Raw genomic sequence first — 27,428 nt, forward strand, 5'->3', positions numbered from 1 at the left:
AAACTCACAGAGATTCTCCTGCTTCTACCTCTTGATAGTAAAGGCATGTACCAACATGACTGACTCCATTTATTTTTATTTTTTATTATATTAATTTATTTTTTCATTTCAAAGTGAAATGCTGTTAAGTGTGTGGGTGTTTTGCCTGCATGTATGTGTGTGCACCACGTGCCTGCCTGGTGCTGAAGACGTGAGATCCCCTGCAACTAGAGTTAGGCGGTTGTGAGCTGCCAAGTGGGTGCTGGGGATTGAACCTGGTCCTTTGGAAGAACAACAAGTACTCTTAACTACTGAGCTATCCCTCCTGTCCCAAACACTATATGTTTTTTTCTATTTTGGTTTTCAAGACAGGGTTTCTCTGTGTAACAGTCCTGGCTGTCCTGGAACTCGATTTGCTGACCAGGCTGGCCTCAAACTCACAGAGATCCACCGGTCTCTGCCTCCCGAGTGCTGGGATTAAAGATGTGGGGCATCACCACCTGGCCCAAACACTATTTTTCTGAGACACATTTTTTTTTTTGGTTTTTCGAGACAGGATTTCTCTGTATTGTTTTTTGGACCATGTCCTGGAACTCGCTCGGTAGACCAGGCTGGTCTCGAACTCACAGAGATCTGCCTGCCTCTGCCTCCCGAGTGCTGGGGAGCCACCACCGCCCGGCTTTTCTGAGACACATTATCTCTTGAACTCATGATTCTCCTGGTCAGCCTCCCAAATGCTGTAGATTATAGGCAATCACCGCCACCTACCACCATTTCTGGCTTTATAGGCTTGATAGGTTTTGAACACAGTATGCTAATAACCATGATTGTAATCATGATACTGAACAGAGCTATCCCACCAAGTGGGTTTTTTTGGGGGGGGATTGAGATGGGGTTTCTCTGTGTAACAGTCTTGACTGTCCTGGAACTGGATTTGTAGACCAGGCTGGCCTGGAGCTCACAGATATCTGCCTGCCTCCATCCCTCTAGTGCTGGAATTAAGGGCTTGTTCCATTACAACCCGATTACATTTTGTTGTTGTTTTTCTGAGACAGGGTTTCTTTGTGTAGCTCTGGCTGTCCTGGAACCAGCTCTACTAGACCAGGCTGGCCTCAGACTCACAGAGATCCCCTGCTTCTGCCTTCTGAGTGCTGGGACAAAAGCATGCGCCGCCACCACCACCCAGCTGCTTTAAAGTTTTTTGAGGGGATCGGGCAGTGGTGGTGCAGACCTTTAATCCCAGCACTAGGGAGGCAGAGGCAGGCAGATCCCTGTGAGTTCGAGGCCAGCCTGGTCTACAGAGGGAGTGCCAGGACAGCCAGGGATACATAGAGAAACCTGTCTCAAAAAAAGTTTCTTGAGGGCAACAGAGTCTTATTGAGCTACCCAGGCTGGTCTCCAACCCCAAGTCCTCCTGCCTCAGCTGCTTATGGGCTGCATTACTATAGCCAACCCACTGCATGAATACACCAGCTTGTGCATTTACCTACTGATGGACTTTTGGGCTGTTTCCAATTTGAGGCTATCAACAAATGCTGTAAACTGAATTCCATGTCTCTTCCCCACTTGTTAAGGCTCTAACTCTCAAGGGACTCTATCTGCAGATAGGGTCTTACGAGGTATATAAGCTTAAATGCTTATGAGGGGAAGGGCTTTAATCAGATAGACTATTACCTTGATAAGGGGGGGTGCTCTCGCTCTCTAACACGCAAACACACGCACATATCTCTTCTATTCTCTCAACTCAGTGTGAGGAGGATAGCAAGAAAGTAGTTATTTTCATTTTTTGTCTATTTTATTTTATTTATTTTTTGAGACAGGGTTTCTCTGTGTAATATCTCTGTCTGTCCTGGAATTCACTTTGTAGACCAGACAACTCACAGAGATCCACGTGACTCTGCCTTCTGAGTGCTGGAATTAAAGACTTGCTCCACCACTGCCGGGCAAGCAGTTACCTTTAAACCAAGAAAAAAAAACAATCAAACAAACAAAAGCAAACAAACATCCAGGACCAAATTGGCCAGCTCCTTGATATTTTATTCCAGAACAAGAGGAAATAAATTTGTGTCATTTCGGTCACCCACTCTACTATTTTGCTATGACTGCCCAAGGAGAAGGTGACAAGAAATGAAGGCTTCATAAACACTCACACTCAAGTCTCTTTGGAAAGTGTATACCCTTTTAGAGAAGTACTCAGGAGTGGAATAGGTGGATCACATGCGTGTGTTTAGTTTTCTTTCTGATTGTTTAATTTAAAAGATACTCACATGCTGTTTTGCTGTAGTCTACATTCCATTTCCTGCATATCTTGTTTAACAGTTGTTAGACTCAGGCTTTTCCGTTTTAACCAGTCCCCAGGTAAGAAAAGCAGAAGCGCCTGGGGCAGAGCAAGGCAAATTTCTGACTTGACAGGCTCCCACAAGCAGGCCTCCTTGCCTGCGGCCAGGTAGGTCACCTCGCGGGTCCCGGCGCCAGGCCTGGGACTGGCCAGACAACAGCCGCGTCCAGGCCTGGGCTAGGAGCCAGCTGAGCGCGCCCCTGTGCTAAAAACTAGTCACCCGGCTGCCCTGAGTCCACCAGGTGCACCACAGGCCATGGACTCCGGAGCTGGGAACACCGCAGACCCTAGAGGGAGCAGAGGAGGTACTGGCTTGGGTGGAGAAGAGAGAAAAGGAAGGATCGTCCTAGGTCACTCTCTTCTTGCCTGGGGCCCTTAACCATTTCACCCCACAAGTGGTAAACATCAGCCTTGGTGCCCAGGCTGTCCTGGCAGCAACCAGGGGCCCAGCGATGGAAACTGTTTCAGGTCCCCTACCCTACAGACTCTAGAGTGAGGGGGGGGTAGGTGGAGGGACACATCAGACTCCGGAGACCTAGCTCTTGAGGAAGAAGCTGGAGGCATCTGCTGAGCCAGGGCAGGCAACCTGTAGAGAATTAGGAGGGCGGGCTGGGGATATGTGGAGGGGGTATCTGGAGAAGCTTGCACCCCGAGGGGACACTGGGCCTTTAAGGGAACTCTTGGGTGTAGGAGGAATTACCAGTATACTGTAGGTGGAATTGAGGGCTTCAGGGTTGCTCACGGGGAGGGGTTTGTGTGGGAGAAGCAGGGTCCCCAAAGACACGGAGAAAGAAGTTTGGCATCTAGTGTTACTAGGGATAGTGTGGTGAGCTAAAAAAAATCTGTTGGGCGCTCAGAGGTGTCCAGGTCTATTGTTGTCAAATGGCTGCCTCTGGGGAATTTATGGGGCAAGGCAGCCGGCATTGCATACAACGGCAGCAGCCGGGGGTCCCAGGAGAGGAGGGGACTGTCGGCGACCTTTGGAACTATATTGATTGGTCTGGGATCTCCATGTATCTGGAGGGACATTTCTAGGTGTTTGAAAGTAAGAATTACCCAGGTTGGGGCGCCACGACTCTGGGTCCATGATGACTTGTCTTCTCCCGAGCAGGAGATGGCCTACCTGGGTCTGGGGGACCCCGAGCTCGGCAGCTCCTGGAGAGGTTGGACGCGCGCCCCCTGGCGGCCAGAGCCGCAGCGGATTTGTCAGCGCTGGTACGAAAGGCCGGTTCCACATTGCGCCTGCGCCACAAGGAGGGTAGGAGCAAGGACTTGGTAGGGCGGGGCATGTGGGGCTGGGTTTCCTGCCAAAAGGCCAAGAACTGTTAGAGAATGCGATTCCGCAGGGAGGCGTTAGGAGGGAGTGAGCCCTTGTGAACTACAATGTATCCCTTTAGTGTTATTGTCATAGATGAATTTCAGAACATTTGTGGAAAGTGCTGGGCTGGGTGGTTATTAAGGTCAGCGAGGCTCTGACTTGGCTTTCGAAATCTTGGACACTCAGCTCCTGTAGCTACCTGCAACACAAACACAAATCTGGGTATAGGAGGGGGTGATTGCGAAGAAGGGAGTTAGCAGGAGTGGGAGTCGGTTAAGAGTGCATAATGGAAGTAAAGAACGGTTTTAATATATTTTATACATGTGGGAAACTGCCCAAATATCATTTCCAAGGAGACGGCACTTAGGGAGAGATGAGTTCTCTACAAAGGGGTGAGCCTGAAATGTCAGATAACCTGTGGAAGCTCTGGACACATTAGAGGGAGATTTTTGTTTGCTTGGTTTCTTGTGTATGTGTATTTAAAGATTTAATTTTTATTTCATTTTATTTTATAGACAGTGCCTCTCTATGTTCCAGAAATACTATGTAGACCAGATTGGCCTACAGCTCAAAAATCTGCCTGTCTCTACTTCCTGAGTGCTGGGATTAAAGGCGTGCACCACCATGCCTGAATTATGTGTGAGTGTGTGTGTGTGTGTGTGTGTGTGTGTGTGTGTGTGTGTGTGTGTGTGTATAGGTATACACAGGCAGATGTGAGCCACCATGTGCGTTCTGGGAATGAACGCTGGTGTGCAGGAGTAGTGGGAATTTTTAACTGCTGAACCATCCATCTCTTCAGTCCCTTGTTTGGTTTAATGAGAACAAGTCTCATGCTGGAGGCCACACTGACTTCAAATTTGAGCCAATATTCCCACCTCAGTTTCTAGAATGCTGGAATTATAGCCTTCTGCTGTGAGTGGGACCCTGAAATGTGAGAAATGAAATGAATTTTATAGGCTAATTAGAGGTTGTAGTCTGATTTTTGGGAACCTAATCTTGGAATGCAACTTTCTCAAGGGCCTTAAGTAGGCTGACTTTCTTTCTTTCTTTCTTTCTTTCTTTCTTTCTTTCTTTCTTTCTTTCTTTCTCTCTCTCTCTCTCTCTCTCTCTCTCTCCCTCTCCCTCTCCCTCTCCCTCTCCCTCTCCCTCTCCCTCTCCCTCTCCCTCTCCCTCTCTCTCTCTCTCTCTCTCTCTCTCTCTCTCTCTCTCTCTCTCTCTTGATTTTTTGAGATAGGGTTTCTCTGTGAAACAGTCCTGGCTGTCCTGGAACACACTCTGTAGACCAGTCTGGCCTCGAACTCACAGAAATCTGCCTGCTTCTGTCTCCCAAGTGCTGGGACTAAAGGCATGCATGGGCCGCCACCACCCAGTCTGTAGGTTGTTTTGGTTTTTTCTCCGAGACAGGGTTTCTCTATATTGTTTTGGAGGCTATCCTGGAACTCACTCTGTAGACCAGGTTGGCCTCAAACTCACAGAGATCCCCCTGCCTCTGCCTCCTGAGTGCTGGGATTAAAGGCATGAGCCCCGGCTCTGTAGGTTATTTTTTAAACATTGTATTTATTTAACTCTTTAGGTGCTGTGGCCAGGATGTGGCACTTGCTAGGAAGTTCCGTTACTGCTAAGATAACAACCCCAGCCACTTAGCATGTTACTTAATGCATGTAGCCTATGTGTTATTAACATCTGGGAGGAAGGTATGGAGTATTCAAATGGATGGCATGGGGCTACTTTTTAAGGAGTCCAATCCAGGCACAAGCCTCTAAATCCATCATTTGGGAGATAGAGGCAGGCAGATCTCTGTGAGTTTGAGGCCAGCCTGGTCTACAAAGCAAGTTCCAGGACAGCCAGGACTGTTACACAAAGAAACCCTGTCTCAAAAAAAAACCAAAAAAACAAAAATGCACTGGTTGTTTTTACAGAAGAATCAGCACACATACAGTGGTTTATGATGTAATTCCAGTTCCAGAGGATCTGGATTCAGGCATACAAGTCGTGTACAGACATACATGCAAAACATCTGTACACATAAAATAAAAATTTTTAATGTTTTAATTTTATGTGTAAGTATTTTGCCTGCATGTATGTCTGTGTACCATATGCATGCCTGAGGTCCATGGAGGCCAGAAGAAGGCATTAGACCCTCTTAGACCCTCTTGAACTGGAGTTACAGGTGGCTGTGAGCCACCATGTGGGTTCTGGGAACTGAATCTTGGTCCTCTGAAAGAACAAACAGTGCTCTTAACCACTGAACCATCTTTCCAGCCCCCAGTAAAAGTAAATTTTAAGAAGTTAACTCAGGGGTCCTAGGTTGTTTCCATGTCAGCATCTTTTAATATTAATTTTTTTATTCTGTATGCATTGGTGCTATTCCCTAGGTGTCAGGTCCTCTGGAACTGGAATTACAGACTGTTGTGAGCTGCCATGTGGGTGCTGGGAATTGAACCCAGGTCCTCTGAAAGAGCAGTCAGTGCTCTTAAACGCTGAGCCATCTCTCCAGTCCCCCCATGGCAACATCTTTTGATTATCTCTCTTTGTCTCTTTGATATCTCAGCTGTTAGTATTCTGGATTCTGCAGACATAGAAGTCACAGACAGTCGTCTGCCTCACACCACGCTTGTGGACCATCGATCCCAGGTACTACTATTCAGTGCTATATTCTGTGTTAACCCTTTGCTTTTGTTGGGCTTTCGACAGGGCATCCACTGTAGCCCAGGCTGGCCTGGAACTTGATTGGTAGACTAGGCTGTTCTCAAATTCATGGTAATCCCAGTCTCAGACTTTCCAGTGCCAGGATTACAGGCATTCACTCCCTACACCGAGCTGGCTAGTCTTATGTCAACTTGACACAAGTGACAGTTATCTTAAAGGAAGGAATCTCAATTGAGAAAATGCCTCCATGAGATCAGGCTGCGTATAAAGGCTTTTAAAAGAGATTTGGTTTTTCAAGAAGGGATTTGGGATTTGTTTTGTTTGGTTTGGTTTTTTGTATTTCTCTGTATTGCTTTGGAGTCTGGCTTGGAACTTGCTCTGTAGACCAGACTGGCTTCTAACTCACAGAGATCCTCCTGCCTCTGCCTCCCGAATGCTGGGATTAAAGTGTGCCACCAATGCCTGGCTGAGAGTTGGGATTTTTTAAGGTGTCTGGATATTTAAAGGGACTGACATTTTTAATGTATTTGAATATGTAAAGACTGTGGGGCTGGAGAGACGGTTTAGAGGTTAAGAGCACTGGCTGCTCTTCCAGAGGTTCAGAGTTCAATTCCCAGCAACCACATGATGGCTCACAACCATCTGTAATCAGATCTGGTGCCCTCTTCTTGCATGCAGTTGTACATGCAGGCAGAACACATACATAATGAATAAGTCTTTAAAAAAAAGACTGTGGTAATTTTAAAGTTATTATTTTTAGTTATTCATGTTTTTCATATGAGATCTTAGAGATGAATAAGAAAGGGAAGGTTGTGGTTTAATAGTTATGTGTTTGTGTGCCAAGCTGACAAGGGGTTGGTTGTGCTGCCTAGTCTTATATCAACTTGACACAAGCTAGAGTTATCTCAAAGGAGGGAACCTCAGTTGAGAAAAAAAGCCTTAATAAGATCTGGCTATAAGGCATTTTCTTAGTGACTGAGGTTGGAGGGCCCAGCCCATAGTGGATGGTACCATTCCTGGGCTGGGTTATATAACAAAGCAGGCCAGCTGGGAGGTGGTGGTGCATACCTTTAATCCCAGCACTGGGGAGGCAGAGGCAAGTGGATCTCTGAGTTTGAGGCCAGCCTGGTCTACAGAGCGAGTTTGAGGACAGTCAGGGCCACACAGAGAAACCCTGTCTTGCAAACCAAAATAATAATAATAATAATAATAATAATAATAATAATAATAATAATAATAGAAGAAGAAGAAGAAAAGAAAGCAGGATGAACAAACAATGGGGAAGTAAGCAGCACTCCTCCATGGCGTCAGCATCAGCTCCAGCCTCTAGCTTCCGGCCCTAAATTGACTTCCTGTCCTGACTTCTTTTGATGATGAACTGTGATGTGGAAGTGTCAGCCAAATAAACCTTTTCCTCACAAGTTGCATTGGTCATGGTGTTTCATCACAGCAATAATAACCCTAACTAAGACATTCTCCCACTTATGGCCTGGAGAGATGGCTCAGGGGTTAAGAACACTGCCTGTTCTTCCAGAGGGCCTGAGTTCAATTCCCAGCAGCCACATGGTGGCTCACAGCTGTCTTAATGAAGTCTGGTGCCCTCTTCTGACCTGCATGGATACATGCAGGCTGAACATTGTATATATAGATTTTTTTTAAAGACATTCTCCCACTTAACTTATGTATACCTTTGCCCTTATTCCAGCATCGAAGGTCTGAGACTCTGGGGACATGTATGGAGTCACCTCCAGTAACCCAGAATAAGGCAAGCTATGCTTTAAAACTACCCCAAGCCACCCGTCAATTTTCTGTGGAGCTGGTCCGAGGTCCTGCAGGCTTTGGTTTCACTTTAAAAGGAGGACGAGGTGTATCTGGGGATGTTCCACTGGCCGTGCATGGACTGCTGAAGGACGGCCCAGCACATCGATGTGGCCGTTTGCAGGTTAGCGATAAGCAGCTGTCCATTCATAGATATGGTCCCTGTCCTTGTCAAGTGTTCTTCATCTGCCCTTCATACACCACTGTGTTCTTGCAGGCTGGTGACCTTGTGCTCCATATCAATGGAGAGTCAACACGGGGCCTCACTCATGCCCAGGTGGTGGAGCGGATTCGCGCTGGAGGCCCCCGACTCTGCCTGGTACTCAGCAGGCCTCAAGAGAGGGATGCCAATAGGACGGAGGAGGTTGGAGGCCATCAGAAGAGAGGTGAGGTGCTGAGTTTCCCAGAGAAGAGAGGCAGGGGTCATAAGGGAGAAGCAGAGGCTCAGAGAGGGGAAAGGTTAGATCGTAGGTAGAAGGTGTTTGGTGGTCTCAGTGGGGGCTGTACGGGTCCAGTGCCAGGGAGGGGTTATAGAATTCACAAAATCTAGCCTGGCAGTGGTGGCTGGCGCACGTCTTTAATCCCAGCACTTGAGAGGCAGAGGCAGGTGGATCTCTGTGAGTTCGAGGTCAACCTGGTCTACAGAGATACACAGAGGAAACCCTACCTCAAAATTCCAAGAAAAAAAGAATTCACAAAATCTGAAGCAGGGAGGGGGGCCCATTTCAGGATAGGAACATCAGAGAGAATGCTTTTTAAGGTCTTAGGAGGAGGGTCGGGAATAAAAGCTGTTTTTTAGAAGGAAAAGTCTTAGGAAAATGGGTAAGAATATAGAGACCGAGATGAGGTTGGTTCAGCGGTGGAGTTTGTCTGGCCATCTGAGAATCCATGTGGATTCCATCTCCCAGATAGTCCCTTTCAGAGAGTAAGGAGTTCAGTTGTGAGACACAAATAGAGCGGGCTGGCAAGACAGCTCAACGGATAAAGGTGCTTGCCACCAAGCCTGGTGACATGAGTTCGAACCCTGGGATCCACATGGTGGAAGGAGAGACTGGATCCACTCAGGTTGTCCTCTGACCTCCATACCTGAGCTCCCCCAGCCCCCAGTGCGTAATTACGCACTGATCCGTAAGCGAAAGGGACAGGGGGTGAGAGGGGAGGTTCAGACATTCACATAGGAAAGCTTCGAGGGCCAGAGGTTTGACTTCCTTTGGGCAGTGATTTTTGTGAGGCACGTCCTGGGTTGAAGGAGAGGGTAACGTTGAGGTTTGTGAGGGAGTGGCACCTCTAGGCCTTGATGAGAACTTTCTCTGTGGCTTTTCTGGACATTCTTAGCCAAGGCCCTGACTGCCATTCTCTACTACAGCACCCAATCTAACCCCAGTATGGCTCTCTCCAGATTGCAGCCCAGATCCTAGGGGAAGCAGGATGACGAAGTCCCGCAGCACCATTTCCCCGAGTCGTCAAACGCCCAAGATCCGGACCCGTGTGGAACCTAGTCCAGAGGCAGTGGCTGTTGGCCACGTGGTTCCCATAGTGGAGCACCCCGCAGAAGACTTGAACGACCGTATCATTGGTGCCCCTGGCACCCCTGGGCCCTGGCTGGTGCCAAGCGAGAACCGGCTATCACAGGCTCTAGGGGTTCGGGGCGGGGGCCGCGGCGCGCAGCTCGCTCAGGAGATGGCAGCCGGAAGGCGGAGGCACTGAGCATCAACAGGCAGCTCTGTGCTGACTTGGTGAAGTCCCACCGGGTTTTAGCATGCCTGATGGCCAGGCACTAGCTTTTCCCTTAGAGCTGTAACCTGGTCTAGTACCTCCCATTGCTCACTGCTCAGTGGACTAGTCCCCACCCCTTCAAGATGCCAGTGGTACAACCCTCCCGGAGCCCAGCGTGCTCGCACCCCCTCCACCCCCGCGCGCCTCAGATTCTCCTAGTTCCTTCCCAGTCGGGAGGTAATAAAATCGCTGGATCCAGTCCTGACTTGCCAGGTGCTCTAGGCGGGGTGAGGCTTCCCAGTCCACCCTGGAAGGGAGGGGTGGTTTGATCTGGTTTCGACGAAGGCCCTTTGAAAGCACGCAATGCTGCTTCCTTCATGTCTCCAGATGGGTCCTTATTTCTGCTTGCTCCCCAGTTTGCTTTGCTTTGCTAACTCCTGCCCTTCGTCCTGCTCATTCCTTTCACGTCTGGAGTATGCACGTTATTGCTTGTGGTGTAGGGAATGCAGAAGTTGGCCAGTTGTGGGCGTGCCCCAGTAGGCTCAGGGCTCCCGCATGGAATCTTTCAGACCCTCAGCTGACGTCAAGATAGCAAATCTAGAAACCTGGCGCCTTCCTCCACCCAGAGTCTGTGGTCTCCTACTTCCGGCTTGAAAAACCAGCTTTAACTGGCACGTCGACTGCTACCCTAGGGGCGCGGGCTAGGGCCCTGGATCCCACTTTGGGGCAGAGTAGGGAAGGTGTGAGTCACAGCCGGGAGTGGGCCAGGCTAAAAAGGGCTTTCAGAAATCTTTGCGCCACGCCTCCCCCTTTCCTTAGAAGGTGGTGAACTGCTCTGGGCTGTCCTGGTTTGAGGAAAAGACTAGTTTCCTCCATCCTGGGAGTTGAGTCCTACTGTCAAAAGGCTTAATGGACAGCCCGAGTAGCCACAAAGCAGGCTCCAGCCAATGCTACAAGTGTCCAGTCACCTTTGCTGTTAACCACATCCTGAACACTCAGTCCCATCCCCCAAAGAGGGAAGTTGTGGTCCAAACAGGCAACTTTCGCTCCTATAAGGAGGATGCAGGGAGGGGAGAGAAATGACAGGACCAGAGTCTCAGGTAGCACTGGGGGTCGGGGCGGGGCTGGGGCAGACTGCAAAACCAAACAGGGACAGTTGGCAGCCGGGTTATAAAGAAGTGAACATTTGAAGTGGGGTGTGTGTGAGTGACTTCCAGCTACTCATGACTCAGAGTATAGTGGGAGTGTGGCTCCCCAGAAGTCAGGAAAGGGTTCTAGTGTACAATTCCCAAACAGTCACACCCAGGGGACTAACATAGTAACCTCAGCCACCATTTCCTTAGTTTAGCTTTATCCCTGCTATTAGCGTTAATGGGGGTATTTATTTTCATCTAGTTACACACTTAACAACTCCGACAGATCATTTCACAAAGGGGGAAAATGAGGCCCAGAGAGTGCAAATAGACTGGGGGGAAGAGCTCAAAGCAAGGTTAGTCGAAGCTTGGTTTTGAAGCCTTTTATCTCCATCTCATCCATATTTGACAAATATCAGCTGAACCAAAACTGTATACCTGCTCTAGAGAGTTCTATGGTGAAACCGGGGAAGAAGACAAATGTCTGTTGTTATGTGGCTAGTAGAGTGAAAGCAGATGCCAGTCAGGAATGACACGAATACATAAAAGGTCACTTCTAAGAGAAGCGACAGTTACAAAGATTATAAAAAGGGGGCTATGGCTGGAGCCTGTGTAATTCCTTCATGTGGGCAGCTGAGTGAGATATGAGGAGCCCAAGCTCCAAGCCATCTTGGGCTCTACAGAGAGACTGTTTCAAACAACAAAGAAGAGAAAAAGGCAAGGGAAGGGAGGGGTTTTATTGTGGGAGATGGTGGTGGGCTGTGGGCCTCGATTAAAGACAGCATTTGAAGTGGAACCTGAAAAACCAGAAGCCAAATAATGAAAAGCTGGGGGAAGGGCATCTGTAGTAGTGGGAACAGTAAGCACGAAGGCCAGAGGCAGCTGAATTGGTGGTGTTCTACAAGTTCAGGGATTTATTACTTGTAATCTGAGCTTTTTCTCGCCCGGCTTGAATGCATGCACTCAACACTCACAAAAATGTTTCAACCTTTCCATTACTCGGTTAACCTCTTGAACAATGGCAATTGTAAAGGGAACCCTTTAATTTGGAAGGGCCCTATGTTTGGGGTGTGGGCAGGCAGGCCCTTCGAATGAATTCGGGCTTTCCATTGATTTCTTTATACTTGAGACGAGTATAAAACCAATGTCAAGAACACACTGCGGAGTGTGGGGAGGGATGTCCTGATTTCGGGTAACCAGGCACATATGTCAGAGTTAGACACGAAGATGGCCAGGAGAAATTAATTGCTCGTGTACACAGTGCAAAATGTCAACTCTCTTACCCAAAATCGTTACTCCAAGAACCATCCCCTTACCTTGCACAGCTCTCAGCAAAAAAATGTTTGCTCTCTCCATTCTTCATCTAAAGCTGGCTTGGCCTCTCTTCTCAGAAGCAGAAAGCTGAGGTTTAGCACCCAGGCTGAAGACTTCCCTGGAATTGGACAGCACAGTAAACCACTGGCTCCCTAGACTCTAAGCAGATGATTGATAATCCATACTCTTTAGCAGGTGACCAGCAGGTCCTGTTCTCTCGAAATCTTTGCAGCACTGTCTCCTATAAGCAAAGCCTCCCAAACTCTGGAACCTGGCTGCATTCTCCCCGCACCAGTCTGACACCATTTGACTACAGAACCTGACCTAACTTAATCAGGAACAAGTTTTCCTCTTCCTTCATCTCACTTATTGGGAGGATTTACACCATTTCTTGAGATAATTAAGTTTTAATACCCCAGGTCCTGCCCAGAGTGTTAGCACTATACTATCTATCAGCGGTTCTCAACCTTCCTAATGCTGCGACCCTTTAATATAGTTCCCCACGTTATGCTGATCCCCAACTATAAAATTATTTTCGTTACTATTTCCTAACTGCATTAGGCTATGGTTATGAAACATAATGTAAATATCCGCATTTTCCGATGGTCTTAGGCGACCCCTGTGAAAGGGTCTTTAGATCCACAGGCTGAGAACTATTGCTATACAAGCAAAGGGAAAATCTTCTAAAATTCAAAGCACTAAAAATTCAGGAGACATACCTGACCTCGAGAATTTCGGGTTTAAACAGGGCCATTTTTTTCAGCTAAGGAAACTGAGGCACTCTATTGCTTCTTGGCCTTTTGGCTAAGATCAAATATGTAGGAAGTCAGATTCGCTCGGTTCGGAGTGGAAGTAGCGCTTTTGCAGTTTTTGAAAAGTTAAAGGTCTCATTTTCTTGCACCTGGTACCTGGAGCTGCCAGACACCTCGAAGATGAGGGTATGGGCAGGATTGGCACTGTCTTTGGCCGGAGGGCAAAGGGGGCTTCCGGGGCGTCAGCCACCTGGCCCGGCCCCCTCCGGCCCCGCCCGCTTCTGCTAGGCGCGGTGATTCATTCCCTCCTTTGCCCGGGGGCCCCCTTGCCGACCAGACGGCGGGACAAACGGCTGGGTGTGCAGCGACCTCGAACTCGTGAGCCAGAAAACGGAGCTTCTGCGTCCCAGCGACTCCAGCACACACCATGGCGGACTCTGAGCGCCTCTCGGCCCCTGGCTGCTGGTTAGCCTGCACCAGCTTCTTGCGCACCAAAAAGGGACTTTTCCTGTGTGCTGAGATTGTGAGTGTTCCGAGGCTTGGAGGGTGGGCAGGCCGGACCGCTCGGGACTGGACTGTTCGGGTTGAGGCAGGCACGTGGCCAGGCTGGTTGGCAGTGGGGTGCAGGTGGGTGAGTTCGTGGAGGAGGATCGAAGCCGAGGTGCAGGGGGTTCCGTGGGGCATGGGCGAAGTAGTGGAGAGCTGCTGGTGCGCTGGTGAGGCGAAGAGTCTATAACTTATGTTGAGGGCTCGGCGTGGGGGGATAGACTCATAGTGGATGAAGAGAAGGGGTCCCGAGGGGAGTGGGATCCTCTCGTGGCAGGGCGTGGCCGGCCAGGGCACTGGCTGGCGGGCTGGCAACGCGCCCAAAGGCGGGGCCTATTGGGGTGGGGTAAAACTAGTCCCCTAGGGTAGGGTGCTCCACCCTTCGCCAGTTCTTCCTTGCCAGTTTGGGACTGGATGGGAGGTCCTTAGCTCTTTGGATGGTTCTAGGGAACTTTGGTTTTCCATCCTTCTCAAAGTGGTCATTGCCTTTGGGTCACTTATAAAAGAGGTGCGGCGCCTTTAACGGAGCCCTGCCTTCCTGGTGTCAGTCTCACCCCTTCCCAAAGGGGTTGCCTGGGGAACTGCACGTCCCTCCCCTAAAGGCTGGGACGCTGGCGCCACCAGCGCTCGCAAAACACCTGGCAGAGCCACTCCCCTCAGGGAAAGGGGAACTGAAGCACATAATTCTGCTCCTTTCTTACTGGGTGATCCTGGGCAAGTCATTTAACCTCTCTCTGACCCAAAGTTCTCATGTGGAAAATAGAATAGTACCTAGCAATATTGTTGTGACGATGACGTAAAACCCTTAGACAATGCGTGGAGAAGAGTGAGCAGAGGTGTTTAGCAGTCATCGTGTGTCATTTTGGCACTCCTGGTAGTTCTTTGAGAAAAGGAATTTTTTCTTTCCTCCCCCACTTCCAACTCTCCCTGCTGAGTGGGCAGAACCTAGGGCGGCACACATGTTAGGCAAATGCTCGGCCTCAGAGCTACATCACCAGTCTTGGCAAGTGGATTTCATTGTTTTTTTTTTCTGATGGCCATTTGATTTTGAGATCCCTCTTTTCTAATTTCAACCATTGCTCTGAAGCCACGGCTGATTGAGGTCCCTTGTCGCCCCCTCAGATACTGTGCCTGGTGGTTTTAATCTGCTTCAGCGCTTCGACATCAGCATACTCCTCCCTGTCGGTGATCGAGATGATCCTTGCTGCTGTCTTATTTGTCTTCTACATGTGTGACCTGCACTCCAAGATTGCATTCATCAACTGGCCGTGGACTGTGAGACCGGGCTCCCGCATTGCAGAGGGTGGCCAGGGGGTTGGGAAGTTGCTGTGGTCTGGAGAACTCTGGACGCTGAGCTGACCGTTTTTTCTCCATCCACCTCGCAGGACTTTTTCAGAGCCTTCATTGCAGCCATTCTCTACCTGATCACCTCCATTGTCGTCCTTGTAGATGGAAAAGGCAGCTTCAAAATCGCTGCTGGGGTAAGGGCCCAAGAAGCAGATCCAAAGCACAGGAAGGAGGGTGCGAGGATCTAGGGGCTTCTTCAGGAGTGTGGGAGCCACATCAGGCCAAAGTTGCTCTCAGGACTTGCAGCCAAGTCTGGCCCCAGCAATGATTTTTACCTACCAAGATCATTTGCTGTAAAACGCTGTCCCCTGTCTGACAGAGAGACCTTTGTCAACATGTTAGGCTACTATCTGCTAGAACTTTGCCTCAAATGTAGTATGAAGCATGCCTTCTACATATGAAACAATGGGGGTGCTGAGAGATAACTGGAGAGGTGGTGGGGTAGGGAGTATTCAGAATCCTGGCCTTCCTCTGATGTTCCCTGGTTTCTTAGCAGAGGGCTGGAGTCACTATCCTACATGGCCCAGTCCCTGGAGGTGGATACAAGGACATAGAGGCTGAGTCGGTACACCCTCTAATCCAGTCCCTCACTCCTGTCTTCCTAGGTACTGGGTATATTTGCTACATTGCTCTTTGGCTGTGATGCCTACTTCACCTTCCCTTTAAAGCAGCAAAGACATACAGCAGCCCCTACTGGTAAGAGAGAGCGGGGAAGGAAGGGGGAGAGACAGAGAAAGAGAGAGACTGTGTGTGTGTGTGTGTGTGTGTGTGTGTGTGTGTGTGTGTGTGTGTGCGCGCGCGCGCGCGCGCCCGTGCGTGCGCATGCATGCATGAGTTCATGCATGCTGAGAGCAGAAAAAAAGAAAAGGGGCCAGGTGTAGTGGTACAAACCTTTAATCCCAGCACTCAGGAGGCAGAGGCAGGCAGATCTCTGTGAGTTTGAGGCCAGCCTGTTTTGCATATTGAGTTTCAGGACAGCCAGAGCTACATAGTGAGACCCTGTCTCAAAAAACTTAAAGGAGAAAAAAAAGAAGAAAAAGGGAAAAGAACCTCTTAGGCAAGGGTATGAATGGCAAATCTGACCCGGATTGATACTTACGCCTTTTGTGCCAGTAAGTATCATAAGTGTGTCAGCATTCCTGTTGGGAAAAAAGGGCACTTGAATCTATCAGTGCTTTCTTTCTTCCTCCTGTAGATCCCACAGACGGCCCGTGATCCTCATTCATCTATCTCTGCTACCTGCAAATAGCTCGTCCATCAAAAACTTCCTCTTGCCGGGTGTGGTGGTGCATGCCTTTAATTGAAGCACTCAGGAGGCAGAGACATGTGGATCTCTGTGAGGTCAGCCAGGGCTACACAGTGAGACCTTGTTTCACAAAAATACCTCTTCCTGTTTCCACAACACTCCCAGCCAATTCTCTGACCCCACTGAAAGTGCTTATGTATGGCACGGGAGATTGAACCTAGAACCGTCTGCATACTAGGCAAGCAGTGTCCGCCCAGCTACGCCTCCTGTAAAAGTGCCTTTGTTGGGAGAGTTTTGTCTTCCAGCCTGCCAATCAACCCTCCTGGGTGTGGTCACCTTCATGGGTGTGCCTAGGTCCCCCTTTGCTCTGCAGTACCAGCCGCTGACATGAGTTCTGCTTGAACCATTCCCCCACGTAAGCTACAAAATGAGTGACCCACTACAAATAACCTTTTCTCTGTGTGGGGTGAACTGTGAAGGGCTAAAATAATAAACAGATTGTTGAGATCTATAATGGAAAAGTTCAGTTTTTGATCAAATGTATGTTAGCACCAGGAGGAGGGAAACTGAGGTAAAGCCACTGGAACAAAGAAGCCAGGCCTGTTTTTTTTTTTTAACAATAATTGCGTCGTTTCACTAATACAAACAGAAGGTGGAACAACAGGGACCATGACTTAGTTTAGGGGAAATCATCCATTACCCTGACTGGATAGAAGAGTTCCTGCTAAAGCTGCCTGCCCTCAAGCCACGATGCAGTTCTTGTCTCGAGACTGGCGAGGCATCCCTGGATGAGACACCTGGACAAGAGGCGGGGCTGGGGAGCTCAAGGTTTCAGTTGCAGTGTCCTGAGAGGTCCTGGACCTGCACAGGTGAGGGGGCAGCGGGATGCGTTCCCCTAGGAAGAAGCCATCATCCTCAGAGGACTCTGAACTAGGGCTAGAGGGTGAGCTGGAACAGGATCCTGAATCTGAACCGGATCCTGCGTTACAGTGATAGTGGCCATGTCTGCCAGGACGGTGGTGGTGATGGTGGCTCCCCCGGCGGCGGCGGCGCCTGCGTCGTCCGTGGCGGCAGCTGGGGGCCCTGGGTGGGGGACTTCGTGGCCTGCGACGTTGGGCTGGAGGTGCACTCAGGGTTCGTCGTGGACCTCCCTCAGACACCAAAGGGTCGCGAAAGCTGACACGCGGGGTACTCTGGCGACCAAAGGCATTATCGTCTGGGTGCAGGGCAGGATGTCCCGGAGTTTCTGTGGGTGGCTCAGGAGCACTGCGGAGGCCCAGCTCAGGCATAGAGTGGCGGTGGGGGGCCCCTCTCAGAAAACGGGAGGGCTCTTCGGAGCCTGCAGCTATAAAAACAAAGAAGACTCCTGGTATCTGCATGCTTTGTCTGGCCCTTACCTGAGGGAATATTTAGGGATGCCTTCTTCCTCTAGCGGGACCGGGAAGCAGAGCAGGGCTCAGAGATGAAATACCCCAAAGTTTGACTATTGCTGCAGGCTTCAGGTGGGGAGAAGGGTAGGGAGTAAATTAGCATGCTTAGGGAAGGTTTGGTGGATGGTCCAGGAATGGGGTGGATTGGCCAGAAGGGGACATGTCAAAGGCTGGAGTAGATTTGGTTTGAGATAGAATGGACGGGAAGTCTGGGGCAGTGAGTGGAGGGTGACCAGTTGGAGGGAAGTACTTGGGATCAAGATGGGACCGGCTGAGGTGTCCTATGATTCTGCAGGTACAGGGCTGGCCCAGGGTTCAGCAGACAGATGGAGTTAGGGCTAGAGACTAGCACTGAAATGGCGTGGAGAAGGAGACCGTTTCCAGCTATTTGGGAGCCAGGATGCTTCAGGGCAAGACTGGGTAGTCCAGGAAAGGCAGGGCAGAGGCGGGGCTCACCAGGCTCTGCCTTGGTACAGATGCCTTTGCTGGCTGTCTCGGATGTCCCCTCCGCAGCTGGGAAAGAAGCCGTGGAAGCCGTGAGCGGTGCGGTGACTGTGCCAGCGCTCCAGCTCCGGCGGCCAGGCCCTGGAGCAGTGGTCTCAGCCCCGAGGCTGCAGGCTCGGGAACAGAAGATTAGGCCACGACGTGGTAGGAAAGGGCGGCCCAGCAGTGCTCGACCACAACGGCTACAGCAGAAGCAGCGATCTGAAGCATGCCAGTGTTGGCCCTCATAGGCCATCTGGCCCTGGTCCAGGCCTGTGGGAACCAACACGAGTGGGAAAACCGAGGAGGCACCCATAGGCTTTCCCTCTTAAGTGGGCTTTTGGGAAGAGGTGGGGGATTTGAGGTTGGGTACCCTGATTTTCCTCCCCACTCCCAGAAGAGGCCCTTTCTCTGGAGGAAGCAGATAACATGAGATTTGGCCCTCATCTTCCTTATCTCTTGGAGAGGGGTTGGCAATGGTGTCCTCTTTCTTTCCTAGGATGCTCATTTAAAGAGCACAGGTAGGCACTGAACTCGAGTATGCGGGTATTAGGGGTGCCAGTCAGCTTCAGGTAGAAGGCAAATGGAAGGCTGAACTTAAAAAGAGGCATGCATGGTGGGGGCAGGGCTTAGGTAAGACATGGATTTGGTGGGAAAGAAGCCAGTTTTAGAAGGAAGGGTGTCCTAGAACATAGGCCTTGAGGTAGGATGAGGGAGGAGAGTGGAAAAGATCAGGGCATAGCTCTGGGCAGTAAAAGCTCCACTTTTGGAGTGCTGGAATCGGGGCGCTCTGCAGGTGTATTTAGGTGTGTAGATGGAATTTGGAAGCATGCATATGAGCTGAGGAGTATAGCTCAGTGGTAGGAAATTTGTTCCCTGGCCCTGAGTCCCATCTCCAGCACCAAAGAAAGGGGGGAGGAGGGGAGGAGGAAGATGAGGATGGAGAGAGCACAAGTGAGTGGGGAGGGGGCATGGCGTAGCTGTTCATCACCCCCCTCTGTCCTGTCTCATCGCCTTTACCCACCGATGTGTTCCCCACAGCCATCACAGTACTCTGCATGGCGGGCCTCATAGCAGGCGCAGCAGTGGGGGCGGCTCTGTCGCATGACATAGCGCTGCCCTCCTAATGAAGCTTCACACTCGAAACAGCAGAAGTGACCCATGTGCCAGTGGCGGCCCTCGGCCTCCGTGCATTCAGGAGAGAAGATGATCTGCAGGGCATAGGTCGCCTGGGGTGAAGAGCTAGCTCCCGCCTCCGTCCGCCCTCCATTCCCACCTCCGGCCAGGGAGGAACAAACCTCATCGCACGCTTGGCAGCGAGGGCGCAGGCATTCAGCATGGTGGCGCCCACAGTAGACCTTGCCAGCATGGTAGAAGTAGATGAGGTCAACCAGCAGCTCCTGGCATGTGGTACACAGAAAGCACTGAGGGTGCCAACAGGCGCCGAGGCCCGCTCGACTGGCAAACACCGCAATGTCCCCACCTCCGATCTGCTTTCCGCACTGCCAAATGACAGACACCATCACAGTCACCAAGATAGTCAGATGGATGGGGTTAGACAAGCGTGTGACAACTTGAACCTCTCCCATGGTGAACCTTTGGATGCTTTTTTTATGACAAGGTCTCATGTAGCCCAGAATGGTTCTGAATTTAATGCACAGCTGTGGCTGGCCTTGAACCCCTGGTTCTCCAGTAACTAGCACCACCTATGGGATAATTTTGAGATAGTTCTCACTTACAAAGAGGTGAGAGACACATAAGAGACTGACTCTGCTCATAGGAAAACCATAAAGACCGGCCTTAACTATCATGGGTGGCCTTACAGGCAAGCCTTCCTTTAGGTTGGCTGGGGGAAATCTTAAGCTGGATCCAGAAGAGGTATTATAGAGATAGTCTCCACCCACAGAGGTCTCAGCCAATGGACCTCACTAAATAGTTGTAAAGACAGGTTCCTATCCACCAGGGACAACCTTGGAGACAAATTCCACCAGCTGTGGAGGGCTCTATCTCAGGATTTAGGCTCTACCACTACACATCAGTTTATTATTATTTGTTGTTATTAATTTGTATCGTTCGGGATCGGCTTGTAAGCCAGTTCTTTGTTTTGAGATGAGGGTCTTACTATGTATTCTGGGCTGCCCTTGAACTTTCAACAATCCTGCCAGTCTCCCAAGTGTTGAGATTACAAGCGTGAGCCATGGTGCCCAGCTAGGTGGGTCAGATTTTAATAACAAGCCCCGATCACAAGAAGACCAAAGAGACAGTCCCTGCTCCATACCCTCTGCATGGAGGAGACGAAAACAGAAATATACATACATTCAAGGCCTTCTTAGAGACAACTTGGACCCACCAGTGGTGTCTATGGGACAGGTCCTATTCATCAGAGGGCTCTAGAGACACCCCACTGGGTGTTAAGTAGCAGGCCTCAAGGACTTCACTTGCTGAGGTGCTCTATGGCTCACCTCCTCACAGATGGCCCCAGTAATGGTCACTGGGAAGATTCGAACGGTGCCCCGTCCCAGATTCTCCCGCTTGCGCTGTTGGCTGAAGGCTCGCAACTCTTTCTTCTCCTCCTCTTGCAGGGCTGTGCAGTACTGTGCCTGGGGAGAGGAGGAGTCTTCTAGACTTCATCCACGCTCATGGAGTTTACTTATTTACATACATACATACATACATACATACATACATACATACATACATATGGTGCCACCTCTCGGAAATACCCATTCCTCACCTCTTTTCTCAAGGCTTAGTTATGTTTGGTCAAGGAATGTCCCCCTGTGGCTCCTTCTTCCCCAGACCTTTCACTTCAGCTCAGCTCACCTTTTCTTAGCTGACCCTGCCCATTTCTTCTCAGCCACCCCGAATTGGTCCAGGCTGCACCCCACTCTTGGCACGCCCATCCTGTCTTCACTCCTCACCTCACTGTCATGTGGGGGCAGCTGGTACAGCAGCTGCTTTATTCTGTATTTCTCCCCGGGACTGTTGACATAGGGGACCTTGTCCTCTGGGAGGCAGCTGAAAAATTGGTAAACCTGGGGGGACATGGAAGGGTGAGAGAAGACAATTACAGTTAGGGGTGAGCCGGGATATAGTGTGGCCATGGGTCCTTTGTTCTGTGGGGAAATTAAAATCACCTGAAGGGTTCTTCTCCTCTTTGCAAAAGCCCCGAACAGTTGAAGTGAACTACGGAGCAAACCTACAAGCCCTGCTTCCTTCTTCCCCCTATAGCAAAACTTCTCGAAAGAATTGTAAGCATTCCCAGGCATTCCACTTCCTCCGTTCCCATTGTTTCTCGAGTCCACTGCAGTCAGGCTTCTGGCCCTGCCCACCTGTGAAGCTGTTAAGACATCTCTGGGGATGTCTGCCTTGTAAAAATCATTGTTCAGGTCTTAGTCCTCATTGGCTAGACCCTCAGTAGCAGTTCCAGTAGTAGTAATCCCCAGCTGATTACTCTCTTCCTGAAAACAGTTTCTTCCTTTGGCCTCCAGAACACCACATAACTCTGGCTTCCTTCCTTCCTCATTGGCTGTTCTGTCTTCCTTTAAATTGCTTCTCCACCAGTGGACCCCTGAATATGGGATGATTATGGGGCTTAGTCCTTGGTCCTCTTGCCTATGTGTATATATCCCTTCTTGGAAATTCCATGAACCTTCATGGCTGTGACTATCTGTTGCCTAAGGTGTCACACATGCAGCTCTGTGACCTCTCCTCAAGTCCTAGGTAATTTGGCTATCTAATTAGCACACCACCAACGGTTAACTCAAACTTGCTCTCAATTTTCATTCTTTTCTCTCTCCTTCCCTTCCATTTCGTCATTGGGATGGGGGTCTCAATATGTAGTTCTTGCTTGTTTGGACCTTGCTGTTTAGATTAGGCTGGTCTCAGCTTCCTGCGTGCCGAGAATCTAGGCATGCAGTACCATGCCTGGTTTGCCTTGGCTTTTTCCATACTATTTAATCCATCATTCACCTTTAAGGTCATCTTTCACTCTTCACCCCTCTCTCACTCCTCACTCTAACCATTACTGAACATATATATATATATGTATATATATATACATGTATATATGCATGCATAAATATATGTATGTAAATAGGTAAATATTGAGATATGGTCCCACTATGTAGCCCTAGCTGTCCTGCAACTTTATTTTTATTTTTTGTTTTTTGACACACAGATTCTTTATATAGCTTTGGAGCCCATCCTGGATCTAGCTCTTGTAGACCAGGTTGGTCTTGAACTCACAGAGATCCGCCTGCCTCTGCCTCCCGAGTGCTGGGATTAAAGGCGTGCGCCACCCCCAGCTGGCTCAATTTCTTTTTTAAAGACTGGGATTTGTTAAGTAGCCTAGCCTGGGCTGGGTCACATAGCGAGTTCCACACCGATCAAGGGATCCAAAGCCCTGCGTCAGCAAATCCTCCGCAAACAACAAAAGATAATGTATGCAGAACTGAAGCTGGGAGGTATCACACACTCGGTGGTAGTGCAGATGCCTAGCATGTGCCAGGACGCTATGTGCTATTCCTAGCACCGTATGTAATTCCAAAAACAAGCCTCACTCAGCTGTCCCCCAGACTACTGACACGGTTTCCTCCTCAGTAGTCCTCTTTCCGCCCTCGTGACTGCAGGCTGCTACAACAGCTACATACGCCGTTACCCAGAAGACAAACCAGGTCCCTCTTCTATTCACAATCGTCTTGAGCCCTTCCCCTCATTCCGAGCGAAGGTCTCCCCATGACCCCCAGTCGCCCTGACCCTTCCTACAATCACTCTCACGGCACTCACTCTGCTCCTGCTGCACTGGTCTCCTCACACACATGTGCCTCTGTGCTCTCTGCTCACTCTGCCTGGACTGTGCCAGCCTCAGATTTCTGCAAAGCTCATCCCTTCACCTTCTTCAGGGCTGTTCAGACAGGGCCTGCCTGGACACTCTATTTATAATCCTGCCCTCCCTCCCTCTCTTCCCCTCAACTTTCTTTTTTATTCCGTAGCCCTTCTATCACCCGTTACACAGTCATCCCTCTCCATCTGGGTTTCTCTCTGTAGACCAGGCTGACCTCGAACTCACAGAGATCCACCTGCCTCTACCTCTCGAGTGCTGGGATTAAAGGCATGCACCACTAATGCCCCGTAACTGTAGATAATTTTAAAAGATCCATATAAACTGGACACCTACCTGCAGATTTTTTTCTTGCTGTTATTGTTATTTTTGTTAAAGATAGGGTCTTATTATTAACCCTTGTTGACCTAGTATTTTATACAGCCTTGAACTTGTGGTAAACCTTCTGCTTCAGCTTCCCCAGTGCTGAGATTACAGGCACGTATCACCACACCTAACTATTTTTTCTGGACACTATTTTTTCTGGTTCTGGGCTTGAGTCCAAGAGCTTGTACATGCAAGGAATGTTCTTCACAACGGAGTTACAACCCTAGTCCATAAATAATACAACTATTAATAGCATTCACAGCATATCAAGTATTATAATCTAGAGAAGATTTACAGCGTATAGGAAGATGTTTGTAGGTTCTATACAAATAGTATGACATTTTACATAAGGCATAGATGTATACATTACTACACAATTTAATGTAAGAGAAGAGCATCTTTGGATTTTGGTATTCCCATGTAGAAAAATAAGTGTCTGCTTGTATGTGCATCTGTGTGTGCTTTAGTGCTGGGACCCAGGGCCATATGCATACTAGGACAAATGCTTTATCCTTGAACCATATCCCCAGCCTTTGTTTTATGGGTTTCTTTAGTGTCATCAGTGCCTAGACATGTCTGAAATACACTAAATGCTCAGTAAGAATGGAATGAATGCATCAATGGTGATGTGATAAGTGCTGAGTACAGTCTGGAGTAAAGGATAGGATAGAAATGGGGCTGGAGAGATGATTTTAGTGGTTAAAGTCCTCTCTCACTCATCCAGAGAACTGGAATTCAGTTCCCAGCACACATACGGCAGCTGAAAACCCCCTATAACTCCACTTCCCCATACACGCCTAGTGTACACACACACACACACACACACACACACACACACACACACACCCCTTTAGAAAAAGAAAAAAGAAACAGGATGAAAAGTGAACAAGACCCAGAGGAACTGGCCCAGTGATCACTCAGAACAGAGACACTGACAGTTGGACCACACTCCAGCATTACTCCAGAAATAGTTTGCACTCAAATGCATATGTGCCTGCATATGTGTGCACCCACTGGAAAATGTGAGTGGGTGGCCAGCCCTTGGTCACCTGCTCTGGCTTAAGGCCAGGGGGTACCCAGGCATACTCCTCTGAGGCACAGCCCGAGTCGTCATCAGAAATGGAGTGGCGCTGGAAGTCTGAGATGAGCCGGCACATGATGCGTTCCAGGTCCACAGGCACAGTGTGTACTGCATGCTCCTCCCGTGGGCATTTGCAGTGCTGGCAGATCTTTCTGGGAGAGTCAGGACGGCAGTCAGTTACTAAGGAGTTGCCCATCCAGATCCCTAGGCAGCCCAGGTCCAGCAGAAGGGCAGGACATGTGGATTAACACCAAAGGGCTCAGAGTTGGAACAGATCTCTGTGCCTGGGGCCAGGGCTGACAGGACTTGGGGCTAAGCCAAGGTCTGACTTTGCTTGTGACTAGGCCATGGGACACTGGCTGTGCCAGGCTCAGCTTCTGGATGATGACAGGTCTGGAACACAGGGGCCTAGAGGACTGGGGGTTGGGCTGTGATCCTGGGTGCAGAATATTAAGGGTTGGGGCTTTGCCTAACTCTTCCAGAACCTGGTGGGTCAGATTATCTGGGCAACAGGGGTGGGACTCCAGGCCTGAGACTGGTGTCACAAATCACAGAATTTCCTCAGGCAAAAATATTCTGTTCTCTGTGGGGTAACTACTCCTGGAAGCAGGTCTTGTGTTGAGGCCCTGAATTTGTGTATAGGGGGAGTGGGGTCATGACTGTGAGTGAGTCTGTGGATCTATGGACTCTTCGACTTTGGGTGCAAGGCCTGGGGGAAAAGTTCTGAGCCTAAGAAGGGGGCTGAGGGAGTCTGTGGAGGGGCTAGAAGATCTCTAGAGATGGGACTCAGACTTGGGAGAAGACTCATTTGGGGGTCAGGGCTGTGGAACACTCCTGGGAACAGGTCTCTTGGGAATGAGTCAGGAGCGGGGCTCTGGAATGGATTTTGAGGCTCCTTTCCCAACTCTGCTCTTGGGCGGAGCTCAAGCATCAGGGCGGGGCTCTGACAAAGGCTGGGGTCACTTACCTCCAGCCGTGCAGCAGGAAACCTGGGCACTGTTCCCTGCAGGAATTGCAGGGCTGACCATGAGCAGGGTCCTCTGCCTCGGGAGGCTGTAGTGGGTGGGGGCAGATGCAAGGCCAAATAAGGTGCGGGAGTAGGGAGGGAAAAGTCCACGCCCGTTCCTCCACTCCCAGGCTCGCAACCGCAGGCTGGGGCCTGTCTCACTGCGGGCAGCGTTGGGCAGGCTGAGACCGCGCCTGGAGCGCGGGGGAGGAGGAATCAAGCAAACCTGACGCAGGGCAGCTGAGCCCACTTTCCTGTGTGCTCCTTTTGCAGGGAATCCTCCAGTCTGGGCTGGTCTGTCCCTCTCTACTTCTCAGACAGGTCTTTCAGAGACTCTTCTCTCATTCCCTCTCAGGTCTCTTTCTCACCCCTTCAACACCCAGTTCCACAGGTAAGCATCTGCTAACTCACCCTTCCCCGAGATCCCTCATGAACTGTGGGCAATGCCCTTCCCTAAGAAGTTCTGCTGCCCCTCCCCCAAACCCTGGCTCCATCTCCCTACCTGAGGAACTGAGGAGTGTCTACCCTTGGGACCACAGGACATCTCTGATCCATCCAGAAAGACCCAGCCCAAGGAATCTTTGCCTTTACCCTTCATATTTTAGGACTACTATCTTCTTTGGCCCAGATCCCACCTTTCTTGGTTTAGAGATCTTTCAAAGAAAGAGCGGAAATCCTTCTATGAAGAAGTCAAAAGCTTCCAGGCTCCGATGGAAGCCTGCAATAGTTATTACACGAAATCTTAATTCATTGACTCTTGGTACTCACGAGTGAAGAACCCCCACTCTCATTTTACAGTTCCCCCAATGTATGAGGTCTCTTATTCACAAACTCAGGACGCCCCTACTCCACCTAAAATCCCAAGACCCTATTTTTTTCAACTTTAGGATTAATTCACAGGAAAGGGGGGTGTCCCCAGATTTGCAGCGGTGATAAAAAGCGTGAGATATGTTGAGCCACCATATCAATACGTTTCTGCATCCACGAGTGTGCTTTGGTCCTAGCGCTCAAGTCTTGGTTAAGCTAAGGAAGGGAATTTCCAGGCCCTCCTAGGGGCGCCTCCCCTCTGTCTCAGTGCCTTGCCCCCTTGCCCGGGACTCAGTTTACCCCTGCCCCCCCACTGCCCTTGAGCCCTGCTCACCGCACGCCCAGAGCGGCGTCTCCGTGACCCGCGCGTGAACATGGCGCGCCTAGACAGAGTCAAGCCCAGCTGGGTCCGGCGATCGGAGTCCTCCGGGGCCGCCAGGCCTTGGCGCGTCCGGCCTGGCAGCTCTGTTCCGTAAACTTGACTCCGGGGTGGGAGGAGCACGCCTCGTAGGGCCCGCCCCCCGGCCTGTAGTGTCTAAGTCACCTCGCTGTCCCCAACCAAAGGTGAGTGAGTGCCTTGCTGGAAAACCTGCAGTTGGAGGTCATACCAGGGCTAGAGCCAGAGCAGGCTGAACCGCCAGTGTCCCTCGGTGCCAGACGGCCTTTAAAGTTTGAAAGCTGGAAGCGGGTGGTGTTGGACCTGGCAACGTGATTAGAGTGGTACACTAGAGTGTTTGCTCGGACGAATAGTGTCGATTTATCTTGGCATCTTTGGGGGGCAGGGGTCAAAGCCACCTCTGGGTCCCTTCCCAGAGTCTCTTTTTTTTTTCAGGATGACTGTTACAAGAATGGTCCTAACCTCACTTTCAGTCCTAGCTGGTGCTCTGTGGCTCTCACGGTCCTGTTAGACCTATTCAATTTTCAGAGCCAGACCTGAGATTTATGTGGGGGAGACTAAAGTCACTGGCCAGGTTCTGAGGCCTGTTTCACATCTTTCCAAGGCATCCATATTCAGCCACTGTGCCCACGGATCCCAGCTCAAAGAAGTAGGTCTTAGAGCCTTCCTTCCTGCTGCTCTATTTTTCTATAGCCAGGTAGCTCTCGCTTTTCCTGAACTCACTTCCAGAGCTGTGTCTCTTTTCTGCTCATAGCATCTCTGGGCCTTGGGGCTAGGAGGGGGTCAAGTATTGGCAGCCACAACTCAGAACTCAGGCGCCCGAGTGGAGTCTTTAATTAGGTATGAGGCAGCAACGGGT

At 50.1% G+C, this 27,428-nt stretch overlaps 3 protein-coding genes and 1 long non-coding RNA gene across 6 annotated transcripts; 2 read left to right on the forward strand and 2 right to left on the reverse strand.

Annotated features, from left to right (window-relative positions):
- Window positions 1–1,779: 1,779 nt before the first annotated feature.
- LOC110343732 lies at window positions 1,780–13,180 on the reverse strand. Of its 2 annotated transcripts, XR_005872443.1 has the most exons (4): window positions 12,985–13,180; window positions 12,268–12,383; window positions 2,247–3,834; window positions 1,780–1,934 (listed from the first exon to the last, which is right to left on the reverse strand). It is a non-coding gene; the product is annotated as an uncharacterized LOC110343732 (long non-coding RNA). The 2 variants fall into 2 exon arrangements; XR_002386044.2 differs by lacking the exon at window positions 1,780–1,934 and having other exon boundaries at window positions 2,000–3,834.
- Magix (MAGI family member, X-linked) lies at window positions 2,503–10,077 on the forward strand. Its single transcript, XM_005085094.4, has 6 exons — window positions 2,503–2,622; window positions 3,429–3,575; window positions 6,187–6,269; window positions 7,990–8,226; window positions 8,320–8,488; window positions 9,502–10,077. The coding sequence occupies exons 1-6, from the start codon at window positions 2,574–2,576 to the stop codon at window positions 9,807–9,809; spliced, it is 993 nt and encodes a 330-aa protein (XP_005085151.1). The 5' UTR covers window positions 2,503–2,573; the 3' UTR covers window positions 9,810–10,077.
- A 118-nt stretch (window positions 13,181–13,298) lies between the features above and the next one.
- Window positions 13,299–16,667, forward strand: Plp2 (proteolipid protein 2). Its single transcript, XM_005085092.4, has 5 exons — window positions 13,299–13,540; window positions 14,686–14,838; window positions 14,949–15,044; window positions 15,516–15,606; window positions 16,106–16,667. Exons 1-5 carry the CDS (start codon window positions 13,445–13,447, stop codon window positions 16,123–16,125), a joined length of 456 nt encoding a protein of 151 aa, XP_005085149.1. The 5' UTR covers window positions 13,299–13,444; the 3' UTR covers window positions 16,126–16,667.
- A 3-nt stretch (window positions 16,668–16,670) lies between these two features.
- On the reverse strand, window positions 16,671–26,653 carry Prickle3 (prickle planar cell polarity protein 3). 2 transcript variants are annotated; one of them, XM_005085093.4, is made up of 9 exons: window positions 26,507–26,653; window positions 25,327–25,412; window positions 24,328–24,511; window positions 20,991–21,104; window positions 20,532–20,669; window positions 19,368–19,571; window positions 19,094–19,280; window positions 18,043–18,342; window positions 16,671–17,501 (listed from the first exon to the last, which is right to left on the reverse strand). In XM_005085093.4, the coding sequence occupies exons 1-9, from the start codon at window positions 26,546–26,548 to the stop codon at window positions 16,897–16,899; spliced, it is 1,860 nt and encodes a 619-aa protein (XP_005085150.1). In that variant the 5' UTR covers window positions 26,549–26,653; the 3' UTR covers window positions 16,671–16,896. The 2 variants fall into 2 exon arrangements, with proteins under 2 accessions (XP_005085150.1, XP_021091645.1); XM_021235986.2 differs by lacking the exon at window positions 18,043–18,342.
- Window positions 26,654–27,428: the final 775 nt, after the last annotated feature.

This window comes from Mesocricetus auratus, unplaced genomic scaffold, assembly GCF_017639785.1.
Source record: "Mesocricetus auratus isolate SY011 unplaced genomic scaffold, BCM_Maur_2.0 Super-Scaffold_100033, whole genome shotgun sequence".
Lineage (NCBI taxonomy): Eukaryota > Metazoa > Chordata > Mammalia > Rodentia > Cricetidae > Mesocricetus > Mesocricetus auratus.